The sequence below is a fragment of the Geotrypetes seraphini genome, chromosome 3 (assembly GCF_902459505.1).
Source record: "Geotrypetes seraphini chromosome 3, aGeoSer1.1, whole genome shotgun sequence".
Classification (NCBI taxonomy): domain Eukaryota; kingdom Metazoa; phylum Chordata; class Amphibia; order Gymnophiona; family Dermophiidae; genus Geotrypetes; species Geotrypetes seraphini.
Window position 1 is genome coordinate 365,090,242 of NC_047086.1, and position 15,857 is coordinate 365,106,098.

Sequence of the window (15,857 nt, forward strand, 5' to 3'; positions counted from 1 at the left end):
ACATTATTCGAGCATCTGCGAAACAGATGTCTCTGTCAGTGGTATCGCGCAGATCCTTATGGCTCCGACATTGGGCAGCAGATGCTGCATCCAAGCTTAGGCTGGTGAGACTCCCTTTTAAAGGAGGTTTATTATTTGGAGAGGACTTAGAGAAATTGGTGAAAGATTTTGGGGATACCAAAACACAGCGTCTACCGGAGGATAGGGCTAGGCCCCCGGTGAGGTCCTCCTCGTCTAGACCGCGCTTCAGAGATGTGAGGCGGTCCAGGCCTGGTAAACCATTCTTCAGATCAGTATATGGTTCTTTCTCTGCGTCGAGGCCTAGGTTTCAGCAGAGGGGTTCCTTTCGTACGACGAAACCCTCTTCAGGTCAGCCAACACGTACCCCACCAAGTCGCACTCCGCAATGACGGTGGCTTGGCTCCCTCCGCCCTTCCCTTAGGGGGCCGGCTTTCGGCGTTCCGGGCGGAGTGGGCCACAATCACGTCAGATCAGTGGGTGTTGGACATTGTTCGAGAAGGGTACAAGTTGGAGTTCGCCTCTCCCGTCGAAGATTCTTTCTTGGTGTCCCCGTGCCATGGGGCGGCCAAGGGAGAGGCGGTCCGCATGACTCTTCAGGGGCTGCTCGATCGGGGGGCGGTGGTACCGGTACCCCCGGAAGAGGTAGGCCGCGGGATATATTCCCTTTACTTCATTGTTCCAAAGAAGGGGGGGTCGTTCAGACCGGTGCTGGACCTCAAAGTGGTCAACAGATTTCTCAGTGTTCGCCATTTCCGGATGGAGACGGTACGCTCGGTCATTGCGGCAGTTCGACCGGGAGAGTTCCTCACATCCCTAGATCTCAAGGAGGCGTACCTACATATCCCGATTATGGCCTCCGCATCAGCGGTATCTAAGGTTTGCGATTCTTGGCCAGCACTATCAGTTTCGGGCAATGCCCTTTGGCCTGGCGACGGCTCCCCGCACCTTTTCCAAAGTCATGGTCGTGGTAGCAGCCTCTCTTCGCAAGGAAGGGATTCGGGTACACCCTTACTTAGACGACTGGCTGATCCGCGCCTCGTCCAGACAGGAGAGTTTGTCGGTTACTCAGAGGGTAATATCTCTCCTTCAGTCGTTAGGGTGGATCGTCAATTTCCCCAAGAGTTTTCTGTCCCCGTCGCAGTCTTTGGTACATCTGGGGGTCAGATTCGACACTGCTCTGGGGAGAGTATTTCTACCCCGAGACCGGGGAGAGAAATTGCAGGCTCAGATTCGCCTACTTCTCGGTCGCCCAGACCTCGGGTTTGGGATTATGTGCAGGTTTTGGGCTCCATGGTAGCGACTCTGGAGGTGGTCCCCTGGGCTCGGGGCCACATGAGACCCTTACAACAGTCGCTTCTCTCTCGCTGGTCCCCAGCTTCTCTGGACTACAATGTGCGTCTCCGATGGAGTCCTCGGGCGGCTCGCAGCATGCAATGGTGGCTACACGAGTTGCACCTGTGGCGGGGCATGCCGTTAGCCACACCGGAGTAGGTGGTGGTGACGACGGATGCCAGTCTGAGGGGCTGGGGGGCCCAGTGCCTGCAAGCATCGGTGCAGGGAGTGTGGTCCTTAGAGGAAGCACAGTGGCCCATCAATTTGTTGGAGTTAAAAGCGATCAGATTGGCGCTGAGGGCTTTTCAGTCCCTGATTCAGGACAGACCGACCAGAATCTTTTCGGACAGTGTCACGGCGGTCGCATATGTCAATCGTCAGGGGGGCACTCGGAGTCCGCAGTTGGCCGAAGAGGCAAGGATATTGTTTCAGTGGGCAGAAGGGCATGTTCCGCTTCTGTCGGCGGCATACATTGCAGGTCACGAAAACGTGCAAGCGGACTTCCTCAGCAGGAATCTTCTAGATCCGGGCGAGTGGGAATTGTCGGCTCGAGCGTTCGACCTGCTAGTCCGTCGGTGGGGGTTGCCAGAGTTGGATCTCATGGCTTCGTCCCACAATGCGAAGTTGCCTCGCTTCTTCAGCAGGCGCACGGAGAAGGGCTCGGAGGGGGTGGACGCGTTGGCCCTCCCGTGGCCTCCAAATTCCCTTCTGTATGTGTTCCCGCCTTGGCCCATGATAGGGCGGGTGTTACAACGCATCGCTCTCTTTCACGGCAGGGTGATCCTGGTGGCTCCGGATTGGCCGCGTCGACCGTGGTACGCAGATCTCGTTCAGCTTTCAGTAGACGATCGGGTGACGTTCCAGGTAACTCCGGACTTACTAACCCAGGGCCCAATCTGGATGGAAGATCCGGCCCGCTTTGGTCTTACGGCCTGGCTCTTGAGCGGTCAAGGCTAAAGAAGAAGGGCTATTCGGAGCAGGTGATTGCCATGCTTCTTAAAGCTAAGAAGATTTCGACTTCGACCTCCTATGCGAGAGTCTGGAAGATTTTTGATGCTTGGTGCGGTCGACAGGGAATCGTGCCCTTCCATGCATCTCTGGCGGCTATTCTTGCCTTTCTGCAGGAAGGCGTAGAGAAAGGATTAGCCTATAACTCTTTAAGGGTTCAGGTGGCGGCCCTTGCCTGTTACAGGGGCCGGGTGGCTGGCGCGTCGCTGGCGTCACAGCCGGACGTGGTCCGTTTCCTCAAAGGGGTTCACCATATCCGCCCGCCGGTTAGGCGAATTTGTCCTTCCTGGAATCTTAAACTCGTACTGGGGAGATTGCAGGGAGCACCTTTTGAACCCCTGTCAGCGGCCACTTTGAAGGATGTCACGCTGAAAACAGTGTTCTTGGTGGCAATGGCTTCGGCGAGGCGAGTATCGGAGCTTCAGGCGCTTTCTTGCAGAGAACCCTTTTTACGTTTTTCTGAGACGGGGGTGTCAGTGCGGCCGGTGCCGTCCTTCCTGCCTAAGGTGATTTCTTCATTTCATGTGAACCAGAGTGTATTCCTCCCGTCCTTCCGGAAGGAGGATTGGGGTAAACGATTTTTGTCTTTGCGTCGACTGGATGTGCGGCGTATGCTTCTCCATTATTTGGGGGTGACGAATGATTTTCGTAGGTCGGACCATCTCTTTGTATTGTTCGCGGGTAAGAACAAGGGGATGGCGGCGTCTAAAGCGTCCATTGCGCGTTGGGTCAAGGAGACGATTGCTTCGGCTTATGTGTTGACAGGTAAGAAAGTACCGGAGCACCTTCATGCTCATTCCACTCGGGCGTTGGCTACGTCTTGGGCGGAGTCTGGGGGGATGTCTTTGGAGGAAATTTGCCGAGCGGCCACTTGGTCGTCGGGTAATACCTTTTCGAAGCATTATCGCTTAGACGTAGCAGCCAGTGCGGAGGCAAGTTTTGGAACTGCGGTACTGGCGGAGGCGGCATTGGCGTCCCACCCGGTTTGAGTTTGCTTTGCTACATCCCACTAGTCTGGATTCATCTGCTGCTTTGCTATGGAAGGTAAAATTATGGTCTTACCTGTTAATTTTCTTTCCTTTAGAAGCAGCAGATGAATCCAGAGCCCCTCCCCAAGTGCACTGTATGTGTGTAGGGTGTTTGTTTATGGTTTCAGTTGGGATATGGTTGGTAATTGTATTATTTAGGGGCACATTTTCTACTGGAATGAAGTTTTGTGGATGCTCATGCTCCTTTCGGGCTGCTTGGGCAAAATGCATAAACTGAAGTAACAAGAGGAACACCAGGCTTTAAGGCCAACTGTTAATCAGTTCTCTATCTCCACCTGCTGGTCGATGTGAGCTATACCCACTAGTCTGGATTCATCTGCTGCTTCTAAAGGAAAGAAAATTAACAGGTAAGACCTTAATTTTACCATCGTTCACATAAATTTGTTTTCATTGAGCCATCGCAACTGACAACTTTTCTCTCAACTTCATGTTTGGAGAAAGAGGGAACATGAGTCCTCAATTTAAGTAAGAAAGGTGTATTATTCTCAGTTAACTAGCTATTATTGCAATAATTTTACTTTGTTTGTTATTATTCGCCTCTTATCCATCTTGGATCTATTAGAGGACTTGAGCTGGAATTCAAGCTTATTATTGTTACCTTATATAATGTTTATCCTTTATTTTGTTTTTCTTGCTGAATTTCCTTTCTGTACAAGTTATGCTTGATTATATTGAAAATTCAATAAATATATATACAGAGAATAAAGTGGGGGAAAGAGAGATGGAAGTGACCTGGAGGAGAACTCAAATTAACCTTGTGAACCTTGTGGAATTACTCTACGTCTACCCCACTTTACCTTTTGCCCAGACTACAGCAGAAACAGTTCAGTGTGGCAAAAGAGGTGATAAGGGTTAAAGGCAATTTGATTTTGTCAAACAGACTCAGAACTCTTGTTTGGTGAGTTGTGTTAACACGTTAATTGTTTAGCCCTAGTTAAAATATTTAGGGAAACATTTTTTATAAGGTTTCCCTTCTGTATTCTAATATGGGAAAACTCATACAAGGTGGCATCTAGGTGATTTAACATCTATGTGACTTAACATTGGAACAAAAAAGGGTACGCAATATATGCAGGTACTTTCTTTGTCCCTAATGGGCTCACAATCTAAGATGTTTTTGGCCTGTGGCAGTGGAAGGATAAGTGACTTGCCCAGGGTCACAAGGAGCTACAATGGGTCTCAAACCCCGTTCCCCCGGGATCACAACTCAAAGAAACATGACGGCAGATATAGACCAAATGGCCCATTCAGTCTGCCCATCTGCAGTATACACTATCCCCTCCCCTCCCTACTCTTTCACTCTAGGACTTTTGGATGCAGGTGGTTAGAGTTTTAAAAATAAACAAATAAAAATAAATATCTCAAGACTTGCTGCTTAGGGTGGATATTGGGGTATTGACAAAATGCTGGGGCTTATAGCTGCTAGATGTGAGATTGTAGACCATAGGAAAGCAAGAGATTGGGGTTAATGAGGGTAGTGAAGATGTGGACATATAAACAGAAAGGCAATTTGATGAAGATGGGGAAGTGTAGAGAGATCTTCAGAAATGATAGATTAGATCAAAATGTAGAAGGGAATTACATCTCGCGTTGTTATAAGAAGGAGTTGGAGGCAGGAGACTGGGGTGAATTGAGATGATAGAGAAAAAAGGGGGTTGGGTGGTTTTACCCTATTTTTCTTTTATTATTACTTTTGTAAACAATTTAGCTAATACTTAATAGACAGTATATCAAATGATAAATAAACTTGGAAGCTATACTACAATGTAGAAGCCAGCTGCTGAAAGGAACAATATCCACCAAAGAGGGCCTTTGAGTCAGACCAGGGACTCCTTTTACTAAACCGTGGGCCGGCGAGGTAAATGCTCCGAAGTTCATAGGAATTCTGTGAGCACCGGAGCATTTATCTCACCTGCCCATGGTAGAAACTTATACCGCAGCTTTGTAAAAGCCAGTGCAAGAGATTTTAAAAAAAGTTAAGGAGTTTTGCTTTTTTTGGAGGGGGTTCTAAATGGAGGATGCTTTTGACATGCCAAGTTCTTTTGTTTTGTGTTTCTGGATTTATAGTGCCCCTCATTTGATTATGGCTTACATTTGTTTGTTCGTTCACATTGGGTGGAAAAACTTGTGTATCAGCCAAATGTTTAGGAGCCGATGGAAATTAGTTCTTTGCATCATTTAATCTCTTCTGTGTGCTTATTTTGTCACTTATTAATTTATTTGCACTGCTTTTTATCTTTTTGCTTGCTTGCTCATACCTGTTTAGGTTCTTTCTAAGTTTCCAAGTTTTCCAAGTTTTATTAGTGCTTGATAAATCGCTTATTAAATATCTAAGCGATGTACAATTCAAGTAAAATAGAAATACAAATATACTGACCTTTAAATTAAAAACAAAAACATACTGGGTTAACACACATGAAACAAGAGGGTAGAGGGGGAAAGTTACAATATATTTGTAGAGGAAAATATACATTTAAGGGAAAAATAACTCAGGGAAGGGAAAAAAGCAAAATTATGGGATACTAAACCTGACGTTAAAAAATAAACATTTGTAAATCTAAGATTTATATGTTAAAAGCTTCCTTGAAAAAATATGTTTTTAAAGCTCTTTTAAAAGAAATGAGGTCCTTTATGTCTCTAATGTACTGAGGTATAGAGTTCCATAAGGTAGGGGCGATAATTGAAAACATGTCTTGTCTTCTAGTACCAATAATTTTTAAAGATTCTCTCTCTTTCCCTGCGGGTTTTCTTCTTTTGTGTGGCTTGGTGCCAGGTGCCAAATTCTAAGTGCTTTTCACAGCCAGGTTTTTTTGTTTTTTTTAATCATCACTCCTTGAATATTGGTGAATGCAGAAACTTTCAGCATTATGTTTTGTTTGTTTGTTTATTTACTCACTCAAAGCGGTTTACAATACGCTGAATAGTAATCAGATACTCTTAAATATTTTCCCTATCTGTCCCGGCAGGCTCACAATCTAACTGTGTTACTAGAGGCAATGGAGGGATTAAGTGACTTGCCTAGAGTCACAAGGAATAGGCTGGGATCAAACTAACAACCTCAGGGTGCTGAGGCAGCCATTCTAACTACTAGGCCACACCTTGTGGCACAAGTCCTTCATGTGTACTCGTAAAGAATTCAGTGCTAGTTAGATTTTGTGCAAATGTGAAATACCATTTCCAGCAATTTTTAGTGAAATGCTTTTTAACATGAACACAAGACATGTGAAATTATCCTGGCATACTTTAATATACTGTATAGACCCTATGACACAAAAAGATAAAGTTAATAGTATAAAGATTGGTGAACCTTGATGATGAGACATGAGATATAGCATGACCTGTAAATATATGTTGTTGTTTTTTTAAGTTCTAGTTACTTTCCAGCAGAAAATTTGATAGAATACAAGTGGCCTCCTGATGAAATGGGAGAATACTACATGCTTCAGGAACAAGTCAGTGAATATTTGGCTGTGACCTCCTTTAAACGAAAATATCCAGGTACAAACATTCAAGCTAGATTTAATTTATCCCCCTCCAGGGGAGGTGGAAGGACAGAGGATGCTGTTAGTCTGTAATATGAAAAGGATTATATGACTATTCAGTTTATTACACTGAGGGCTTAATTTATTAAAAGGTGCTATTGCTATACATTACTGTGCACTAAAATTCATTAATATTTTATTATACTTCATATTTCATGTAATGGGACCTATTTAATATGTGTTAATAGCATTAGTGCACTTCAATAGATCTAGCCTGGAGTATTTTGCTTTCCAGTAACGTTTTAGAAGAGTGTGGCATGAAAGTGTGATTTAAACTTTTTTTTTTTTTTGGGGGGGGGGCTGTTCCATTGGCATTTTATCTTAATCATAGTGAACTTATATCAAGATCACTAAACTTTACTTTGGCTTTAAGAAATAAAGATAGCCGGTAAGGCTTTCATATTTTAAACAGTATGTAGTTCTTTGAATGGATAAGCATATATTGTTTCAATAAACAATATATGATGATAATGGGACTGAACATTTTTTTTATTAAAAAAAAATGTTGATATAGGATAGTTTTTAAGAGCTAGATATTTGGACTAGCAGACATGGACTTAGGGAGAGGAGCGGTGGCCGTGGTATCAGTATCAACCTTTGAAAACAAAAACTGTGGATACAGATGTTCTGGAGATAATTTATTAAACACTGGAATATAAAACCATGAAAATTCGATTTAAAAAGTACAATGATAAAAAAATACTGTGATAAAAATTCAACCGGACCCTGCACGGTCCATGTTTCAGCGAACATGCCTTCCTCAGGGGTCCAATAGTTTGTAAACTCACATATAAAGAATTGGACTGAAAACAGTTTATTGTCTTTAAACATGTGAGCAAAGAACACCGCAGACAAGCTGAAGTAGTAAAAAAATGCTTTTCTCCCTTCTGTCTACAGTCCTTTCTTCTTCCCTCCTCAGCTCTTTGCTGTCTCCTCTTTCCTCCATCCCCCACCCCACTTGTTCCTTTCACTCCAACTTTTCATTCTAAGCCCCACAATCATCTTTCTTGGCAACATTTTGGTGGGAAGTAAGAAGCCATGCTGTTGCATCCTGTCTGGGCCACTAGAAAATGATTCCCTGAGCTCCATTCTGATTCTTTTGTGGGTGCCATTTGAAAGTAACCAGGGCAAATATGTTTTCCTGCATAGGCCCTCTTTTAAGTGGAATGAGATCCCGTTGTACATACGCCAGCAGGAAAGTTAGAGTAATTTAAAAAGATTATTTAAAAAGGCATTTATTCTGCAAGATGAAGTATGGGAACTGAGTGTCTCATTGTTTATTTGAGCGCTGGTCGCTATCATGTTCTGTAATTGTTGTCATTTTATATGTAGTGTTGTTTTATTATGAATGTATTTGTTGTGACCCACTTTGTATAAAGCGGGATACAAATAAATAAACTATTGACAAAATGGCATTGTTCTCAAGCAGATGGTACTGGAATGGGGGAGGAAAATCTCTTCCTCTTTGTAACTTGTGGAAAATGTTAAGGTGCCAGCTTCAGATTCTTGAATATCATAGGCATCTGGTTTTCTATGAGGCACTGTCTCCAAATGGTTTAGTTTTGCACATATTATGACAGTAATGAACCTTTAATCCTAAGCCAGGACATGTGGAGTATGATCTTAGTCTCTCAAATTTACTGCTGTTGCTCATCATAATATTTACATTGTGCCAGTGAGCTTCCTTCTGAAGATTATAAGATGTAGCATGTTTTGGCCACCTATGTTAAGTCCCTTCTGGATTCCATAAGCTAGGGGGCTCATAATTGAAACTGAAATACATCTAAAAACCTGCCCAAATCAGCACTTGGATGACCTAAAAGACAGATCGTCCAAGTACCGATAATCAAAAAGGCTTTTTAGACGTATCCAGGGACTTTTTAGGCCTCTGAATCTTGCTGTGTGCTCAGAGAACATAAGAAGTTGCCTCCACTGGGTCAGACCGAGGTCCATCTCGCCCAGCGGTCCGCTCCCGCAGCGGCCCATCAGGTCTGCGACCTGTGAAGTGGTTTCTGACCACTTTTATAACCTACCTCAAGTTCTATCTGTACCCCTCTATCCCTTTATCCTCCAGGAACCTATCCAAACCCTTCTTGAACCCCTGTACAGAGTTCTGGCCTATCACTTCCTCCGGAAGCGCGTTCCATGTGTCCACCACCCTCTGCGTAAAAAAGAATTTTCTAGCATTTGTTCTAAACCTGTCCCCTTTCAATTTCTCCGAGTGACCCCTAGTGCTTGTGGCTCCCCTCAGTTTGAAGAATCTGTCCTTATTTACTCTCTCTATGCCCTTAAGGATTTTGAAGGTTTCTATCATGTCCCCTCTAAGTCTCCTCTTCTCCAGGGAGAACAGCCCCAGCATTTTTAACCTGTCAGCGTATGGAAAATTTTCCATACCTTTTATCAGCTTAGTCGCCCTCCTCTGCACTCCCTCGAGTACCGCCATGTCCTTCTTGAGGTACGGCGACCAGTATTGAACACAGTACTCCAGGTGCGGGCGCACCATTGCGCAATACAGCGGCATGATGACTTCCTTCGTCCGGGTTGTGATACCCTTTTTGATGATGCCCAGCATTCTGTTTGCTTTCTTTGAGGCTGTCGCACATTGCGCCGATGGTTTCAGTGATGAGTCGACCATCACCCCCAAGTCCCTTTCCAGGTTACTCACCCCTAGCAGTGTTCCCCCCATTTTGTAGTTGAACATCGGGTTCTTTTTCCTTACATGCATGACCTTGCATTTCTCCACGTTAAAACTCATTTGCCACTTTTTTGCCCAGTCTTCCAGTCTCGTTAGGTCCTTTTGTAGGTCTTCACAGTCTTCCGTGTTTCTAACCCTGCTGCAGAGTTTGGTGTCATCAGAGCTGAAAGGTTTTTTTGGGTTTTTTTGAGGAATAGTTAGGGCGGGATGTGAGCCGACCTAGACTTAGTCGTCCTGCAGGGATAATTGAAGGTTTGACAAGACTGCCTAGATGGAACTTATACATTGTGATTTAGATGATATAAAGATACGTATGAGTGCCCAAAAGGTATCCAAAGTAACCAGATAACCACTGGAAGGACAAAGTAAAGGCTCCCCCACACCCTGTGTTCACTGACCTGTCACACCTCCACAAAGTTCAGAATAAAAACATACATACCTGCTTCCGGAACATCAGCACCTGGCATAGGAAAGGCTAGTAGAACTGCACTGAGTAGTTTTAAGTAGTCTGGGGGTGGGCTAGTGAACCATAGAAAGGAGGACCCAGGCCCATAAGCCACTCTAACCACTACATCAATAGTGGAAAATGTGTGCCCAACAAACCCTACTCTATTGCCATATAGGTGCCATCTTCAGCCATAAGGGCTATTGGGCTTGTAGACAGGTAGGTATAGTGGGTGTTTTGGGGGGCTCACCATGACCTATAAGGGAGTGGTGGTGAGATATCTATGTGGCACCCTTTTTGTGAAATCCATAGCAGTTCCCTGTAAGGTGCCCCACTGCTCTGTTGCCATGTCTGGGTGGCCAGTCAGTCACAATGCTGGCCCCTCCCACGTTCAAAAGGACTTCTGGACATTTCACACTTGGATGAATTTTTGGTCGAGAATATAGTATAAAGATAGACGTAGTGGCAGTCTGGACAATCAAACGCCTGGACGTATAGATGATTTTTGAAAAAAATTATTTTGGACGTACTTTTCGAGAATGGACATTTTGCCACTGCCGACTTTGGGCAACTAGTGCTCTATGTCCAAATCAGACTTAGATGTTTCTTTTGATTATGCCCCTCTAGGTGTTCAGTCCTATCTTGCAGTCTAGGTCTTGCTCCTTTATTTGGAAAGGACTATTGAGTTCATGCTGTCTGACTTTTTATTCTCACTGCTGCACCTCACCGTGGTAGGCCGGTGTCCAAGTCCTCGACGCTTGACGGATTAGAATGACCATTTCCATGACTTCTGTTGCTTGTAGCAAGCAGCTGCCAATCTCGCTTAAAGTACATTCAACGAGAAGTGTAGCTGCATTGTGAGGGAATTCTCGTGCGATTCATCCTGATGAATTTTGCAGGGCGGCTTCTTGGTCCTCTCTTCCTACTTTCTGCCCAGTTTTACTGAGTTGTTGTGGCAGCGCGTTCTGATGCCATTTATGGGACCTCGGGTTTGAGGGCAGGCTCTTCTGTCCCTCCCTAGTTCTGTGGCTTTGGAATGTCACATAGCGTATGGAATCTGGAAGGGACCTAACAGAATGAATGATTAGGTTTATACCTTCGATAATCTTTCTGTTAGTCCCTGGAGGATTACATATGAACCACCCTCTCTGTCTTTACTCAGTTGTTTGGAGTAGCCTGCTCCTTTCTGCTTTGGTCACTCTCGTTACAGGTTTGAAGTTTTTTCAGCCAGTTGGCAGATCCTGTGGGGAGTTTCTGTGAGTATACACATTATTGAAGGCCTTTCTTGGGGTGCTCGCTGCACACTGCAGGTTAGTGCTACATTGTTCCTCAATGTTTTTCTGCTTTGTGCCAGTTTATCACTTCTAAATATTTTGCAGAGCAAACCAGTGCATGAATTACTTCTGTTGTTGAGGATTCTCCCCTGTACCCCCTTTGTCATGGATTTGTTCATGTATGTTGCTTGGATTTGGGACTTAACTGGATTTGTTTCCTAGCTCTCAGGCTAAGGGGGTGGAGCATGTGTTCATAAAAGTTGTGGATTTCTGCAATACCCGAACAGCGGGTTGGGATTGAATAACTAGTGTATGGAATTATCCATGGATTAACAGAAGTTTATCGAAGGTATAAACCTAATCTTCCAAAATGTGCTTGAAAGTTTTTTGTATTATATAGTCTGGCACCAAAAAGGATGGGAAATATTTCTGTCTCTCTGTCACATTTTCTTGGTCTTGGATTGCATTTCTTGGTGCTTGAAGATCTTTTCTCTGTGTATGAATCACAGAGTAACTGCTTGGGCCTGACATTGCTATGATAAATGCCATTCCAGTGCAATAGGTATGTCATTCTGGACAAGTGGGTTATCTCCCCATGGCTGCGAGCCATATGCAGAAGGCATTCACTCCAGATTTTTTTCTGTGATCCTCCTACTTTACGGGGAACTCTACTACCACCTGCAGTTTTTCCCTTTTGAATGTGAACCTGAAGGAGTGTTTCTGTTCTGCTCTTTCCTTTTATTTATTTTATTCGGTACTTCTTCAAGAATTTTCGGTGTTAGAGTGCTCGGAGCTTTCCAGTTTCAGTACTAGCTCTACCTGCATAGAGAAGAAACAGACTGCGGTCTTTCAGTTGACAGTCTGATCCCTGTTAATCAACTTGCACATGTATTTTGGAGCTCGTGGTCGACTCGTCCTCACTTTCCCCCTCGCCTACTGCTTAGAAGGGGTTTGAGCGCAGACTGTAAGGCGCCCATAGGAGGCTCAGTGGTGTCTCACAAGGTGCCAGCTACATTTGTACGCCTTCCCCCTTTCTGTAGTGCATCTGTTGGTCCGCAGGGGTGAAGGTATGGTCAGACGCCTTGTCTGGCTGGCAGTCCAAAGATAAGAGTTGAAGAAGTGGACACAGCATGAGGCAGTGATTTCTTCTCATTCCAGCTACCTTACAGAGCTAAGGCAGGCTATAGCACATTGCCAGCACAGGTCACAGTAAGAAGCCTGTGAGGTGAAAATTGGGGTAGGTCTGAAAATAAGATTTTTAAGGGTTTCTACATGTTCCCCTGTGTTCTCCCTCCTGAAAAATCCTAAAATTGCTGGTTTTCAACTTTGGGAAGATATTTATTTTAGCATTTTGGGGCGCAAAAATCTTGCCAGCAGCCATCCTGGATTTTAAGTGATTATTTTATTTCAAAAATGACTTTTGACTCTGTGCTGACTCATTCGACTAAGCGAGGCACGATCATTTCCAAGGCAATGATTTTCAGATGGATCCATAAGGACATTCGTCAGCCTACATTATCTGTGGGGAAACAGTCCCCCGTTTTTGTCAAGGTGCATTTGACCAGAAGTGTAGCCTCGTCATGGACAGAGGCCAGGGCAGTCTCTCCAGCAAAGATTTCTAGAGCTGCAACTCTACACAGGTTTGTAAAGTTTTACAGGGTGGACATTGTGACAAGAGAGGATTCTGCTTTTGGGTCCTCAGTATTAAGGGCTGGCGTAGTCAGCCCGCCCTAAATTTCTCAGACTGCTTTTGTACGTCGCTCTTGTCTAGAATGATGCTTCTATTGCACTGGAAAAAAGAGATTGTTCTTACCTTGATAATATATTTTCCAGTAGAGATGTGTGTCATTATGGACCACTGCTCTGTCCTTCCTGCACCTGCCTTCTGTCTCATGTTTATTCTTCTCCAGCTTGATATCCTGAATACCAGTCAGCCCTTTGGGTCCTGAAGAATTCTGTATAATGTATTTATAGTCTGTACATGGGTACTGCTTTGTGATTCTGTTGGCTGTTCCTTGTTCATTGAGTGCAAGTGTTTTTATGTTTGAGCAGAACAGTTGATCTGTTTGGGAAATTTCCTGTTGTCCTTACTTCACATGATTTCGATGGAACTCTTACATTCTTGGGTAATAACTGCAGGTGGCAGTAGAGATACTGGTGAAGTAGGAGGATCACAGAAAAAATCCAGAGTGAATTCCTTCTACATATTGCTCGTGGCCATGGGGAGAAAACCCGCTTGTCCAGAATGGCACACTTACCTACTGGAAAAGATATTATCAAGGTAAGGACAATCTTTTTCTTTTTACCACTATGGCCAGTTTCCTCACATCTAGCTTTTTATCTGTCTGAATGGGAGTGTCCCATGTGATCATAAGCTCTTCATTTTCCGTAATTCTCTTAGCATTCATGATACCAGTTATTTTCCAGTACAGCGCTGTTGTAATGTTACAAAGTTTTTTCATTTGATATGACCATCTTATTGTGCCTTTCAGTGTTGGAATGTTCTGCCATCAGAACTTTGCAGCCAGCTATGAGTGACCGTTTCCAATTCTTTCTTGCTGAATCTACAGATGTCTGTTGTACCAGTTGGTTTACTGCAAGCAAAGAACAATCGCATCCACAATCTGCTGTTCTGGGCTGTAATTATCAGTCGCTCTTCCTTAGGTTTCAGTTCTCCTTCTGTAACCATTCGTGGGTCTTGTTTTGATCAACAGATGGTTTCTGGAGTGGCATCTTGCATTTCCTAATTTACTTACACATTTGCCACTTGTTTGTTATTTGCTGATCTAGTTCCAGATACAACTTTGGCCACCTTGTTAGGCAGATTGAATAGGCCATACAGATCTCTTTATCTGTCAACATTTATTGTCAATTTCTTGAAGAGATTTTTTTCTCTTTAACAAATTCTGGTGGATTCTCACTTATTCATTATACTAGCTGGAAACTTTGTCCAAATTTAATGATGGAAATGGATTCTGGCCATTTTGTTCTCATCTGGATTTTGTCCATTTGGATCTGATGATGTCATTAAGTAAGTCTTGGAGGCCTGTGATAGTAGCTCAGAAGGTATAATGAGACCCATTTCTTCTTGGCTTGGGGAGTGTATTTTAACTTGGTGGATCAATCCAGAACCTGTCAGACTCTTTATGTGAAATCTCATGCATGAGCTGATGAGAATGGAAAAACTTTTGGCGTCATATGCTTGGGGGAAAGCAATTGCTATATTTCTTCATACTTGTAATCCTTTTCTAAACTCGCTGCACAGCATTCTTTTTTTTTTCCAATTATTTTGACTATCTAAATTTTGTTATAAATAGGTAGGTGAGCCGGAAGCCTGAAGTCATAATGCCATTATACAGAACCATGGTGAGACCTCATTTGGAATATTGTGTGCAATTCTGGAGGCCACACTACCGAAAAGATGTGCTGAGAGTAGAGTCGGTGCAACGGATGGCCACCAGGATGGTCTCGGGGCTCAAGGATCTATCGTACGAGGAAAGGCTGAAAAATTTGCGGCTGTACTCACTCGAGGAACGTAGGGAGAGAGGAGACATGATCGAGACGTTTAAGTATATTACCGGCCGTATCGAGATGGAAGAAGAGATTCTCTTTCTCAAAGGACCCTCAGCCACAAGAGGGCATCCGCTCAAACTCAGGGGCGGGAAATTTCATGGCGACACCAGGAAATATTTCTTCACTGAGAGAGTGGTTGATCCTTGGAGCGAGCTCCCGGTGCAGGTGATCGAGGCAAACAGCGTGCAAGAATTTAAGAGCAAATGGGATGCCCATGTGGGATCCCTTAGAGGGTTAAGCCAAGGGAACCTGTCACCAGGAGTGGGATCCCTAGGATAGTAGACTTGGGGGTGGGTCAATAGAGTGGGCAGACCTGATGGGCTTTGGCCCTTATCTGCCGTCATCTTCTATGTTTCTATGTGAGAGTGGGAAGAGAGGGGAATAGTGGTTTTTGAGAGGGGAAGGGGATGATGATTCTTTTCAGCTTGATGCGGAACTCTTGTTTTCTGTAGTCATGTTTATTATGATGCTATGCCTGTAATGGTTTTATCATTCTTGGTTTAATAAAGATGATTTTTCATTTAAAAGATATGGAATAAAATAGCCAACAGTTCCCTTTTGATGAAACGCAACTTAAAGAGAGGTGACTGTCTTGAGAATATCAGATGGTTAAATTGAGTCTGTATATTTTTCCTTTTTTGTATGTAAACTTGTATGCCAAAGACGGGTCACTATAAAAAATAAATAAACAGTTTGATCTGTCTTGTGTGAGGTATAACAAAATTGATTCTTTTTAGAATATTACAAGTTATAAATTGTCCAGTAGATATTCAGCCAGTGGTGATCAGAATTAACTCTGAATATTCAATGCCAGGGCATGTCTGTGCAATGGCACTGAATATCTGGAGCTGATGTTTTGTATGCTGAGCTTATGTGGGTCCTGGCCAATATTCAGCCAGGACCTGCATAATACTTTTT

At 44.0% G+C, this 15,857-nt stretch overlaps 1 protein-coding gene across 4 annotated transcripts in view; it reads left to right on the forward strand.

Moving 5' to 3' along the window:
* Positions 1-15,857, forward strand: part of PHF10 (PHD finger protein 10) — a 173,560-nt gene that overhangs the window by 16,948 nt on the left and 140,755 nt on the right. For all 4 annotated transcript variants that reach the window (XM_033937288.1, XM_033937287.1, XM_033937285.1 and 1 more), the window contains exon 3: positions 6,778-6,908. In XM_033937288.1, coding sequence (XP_033793179.1) covers positions 6,778-6,908 — 131 coding nt within the window. The remainder of the gene's footprint in view (positions 1-6,777; positions 6,909-15,857) is intronic.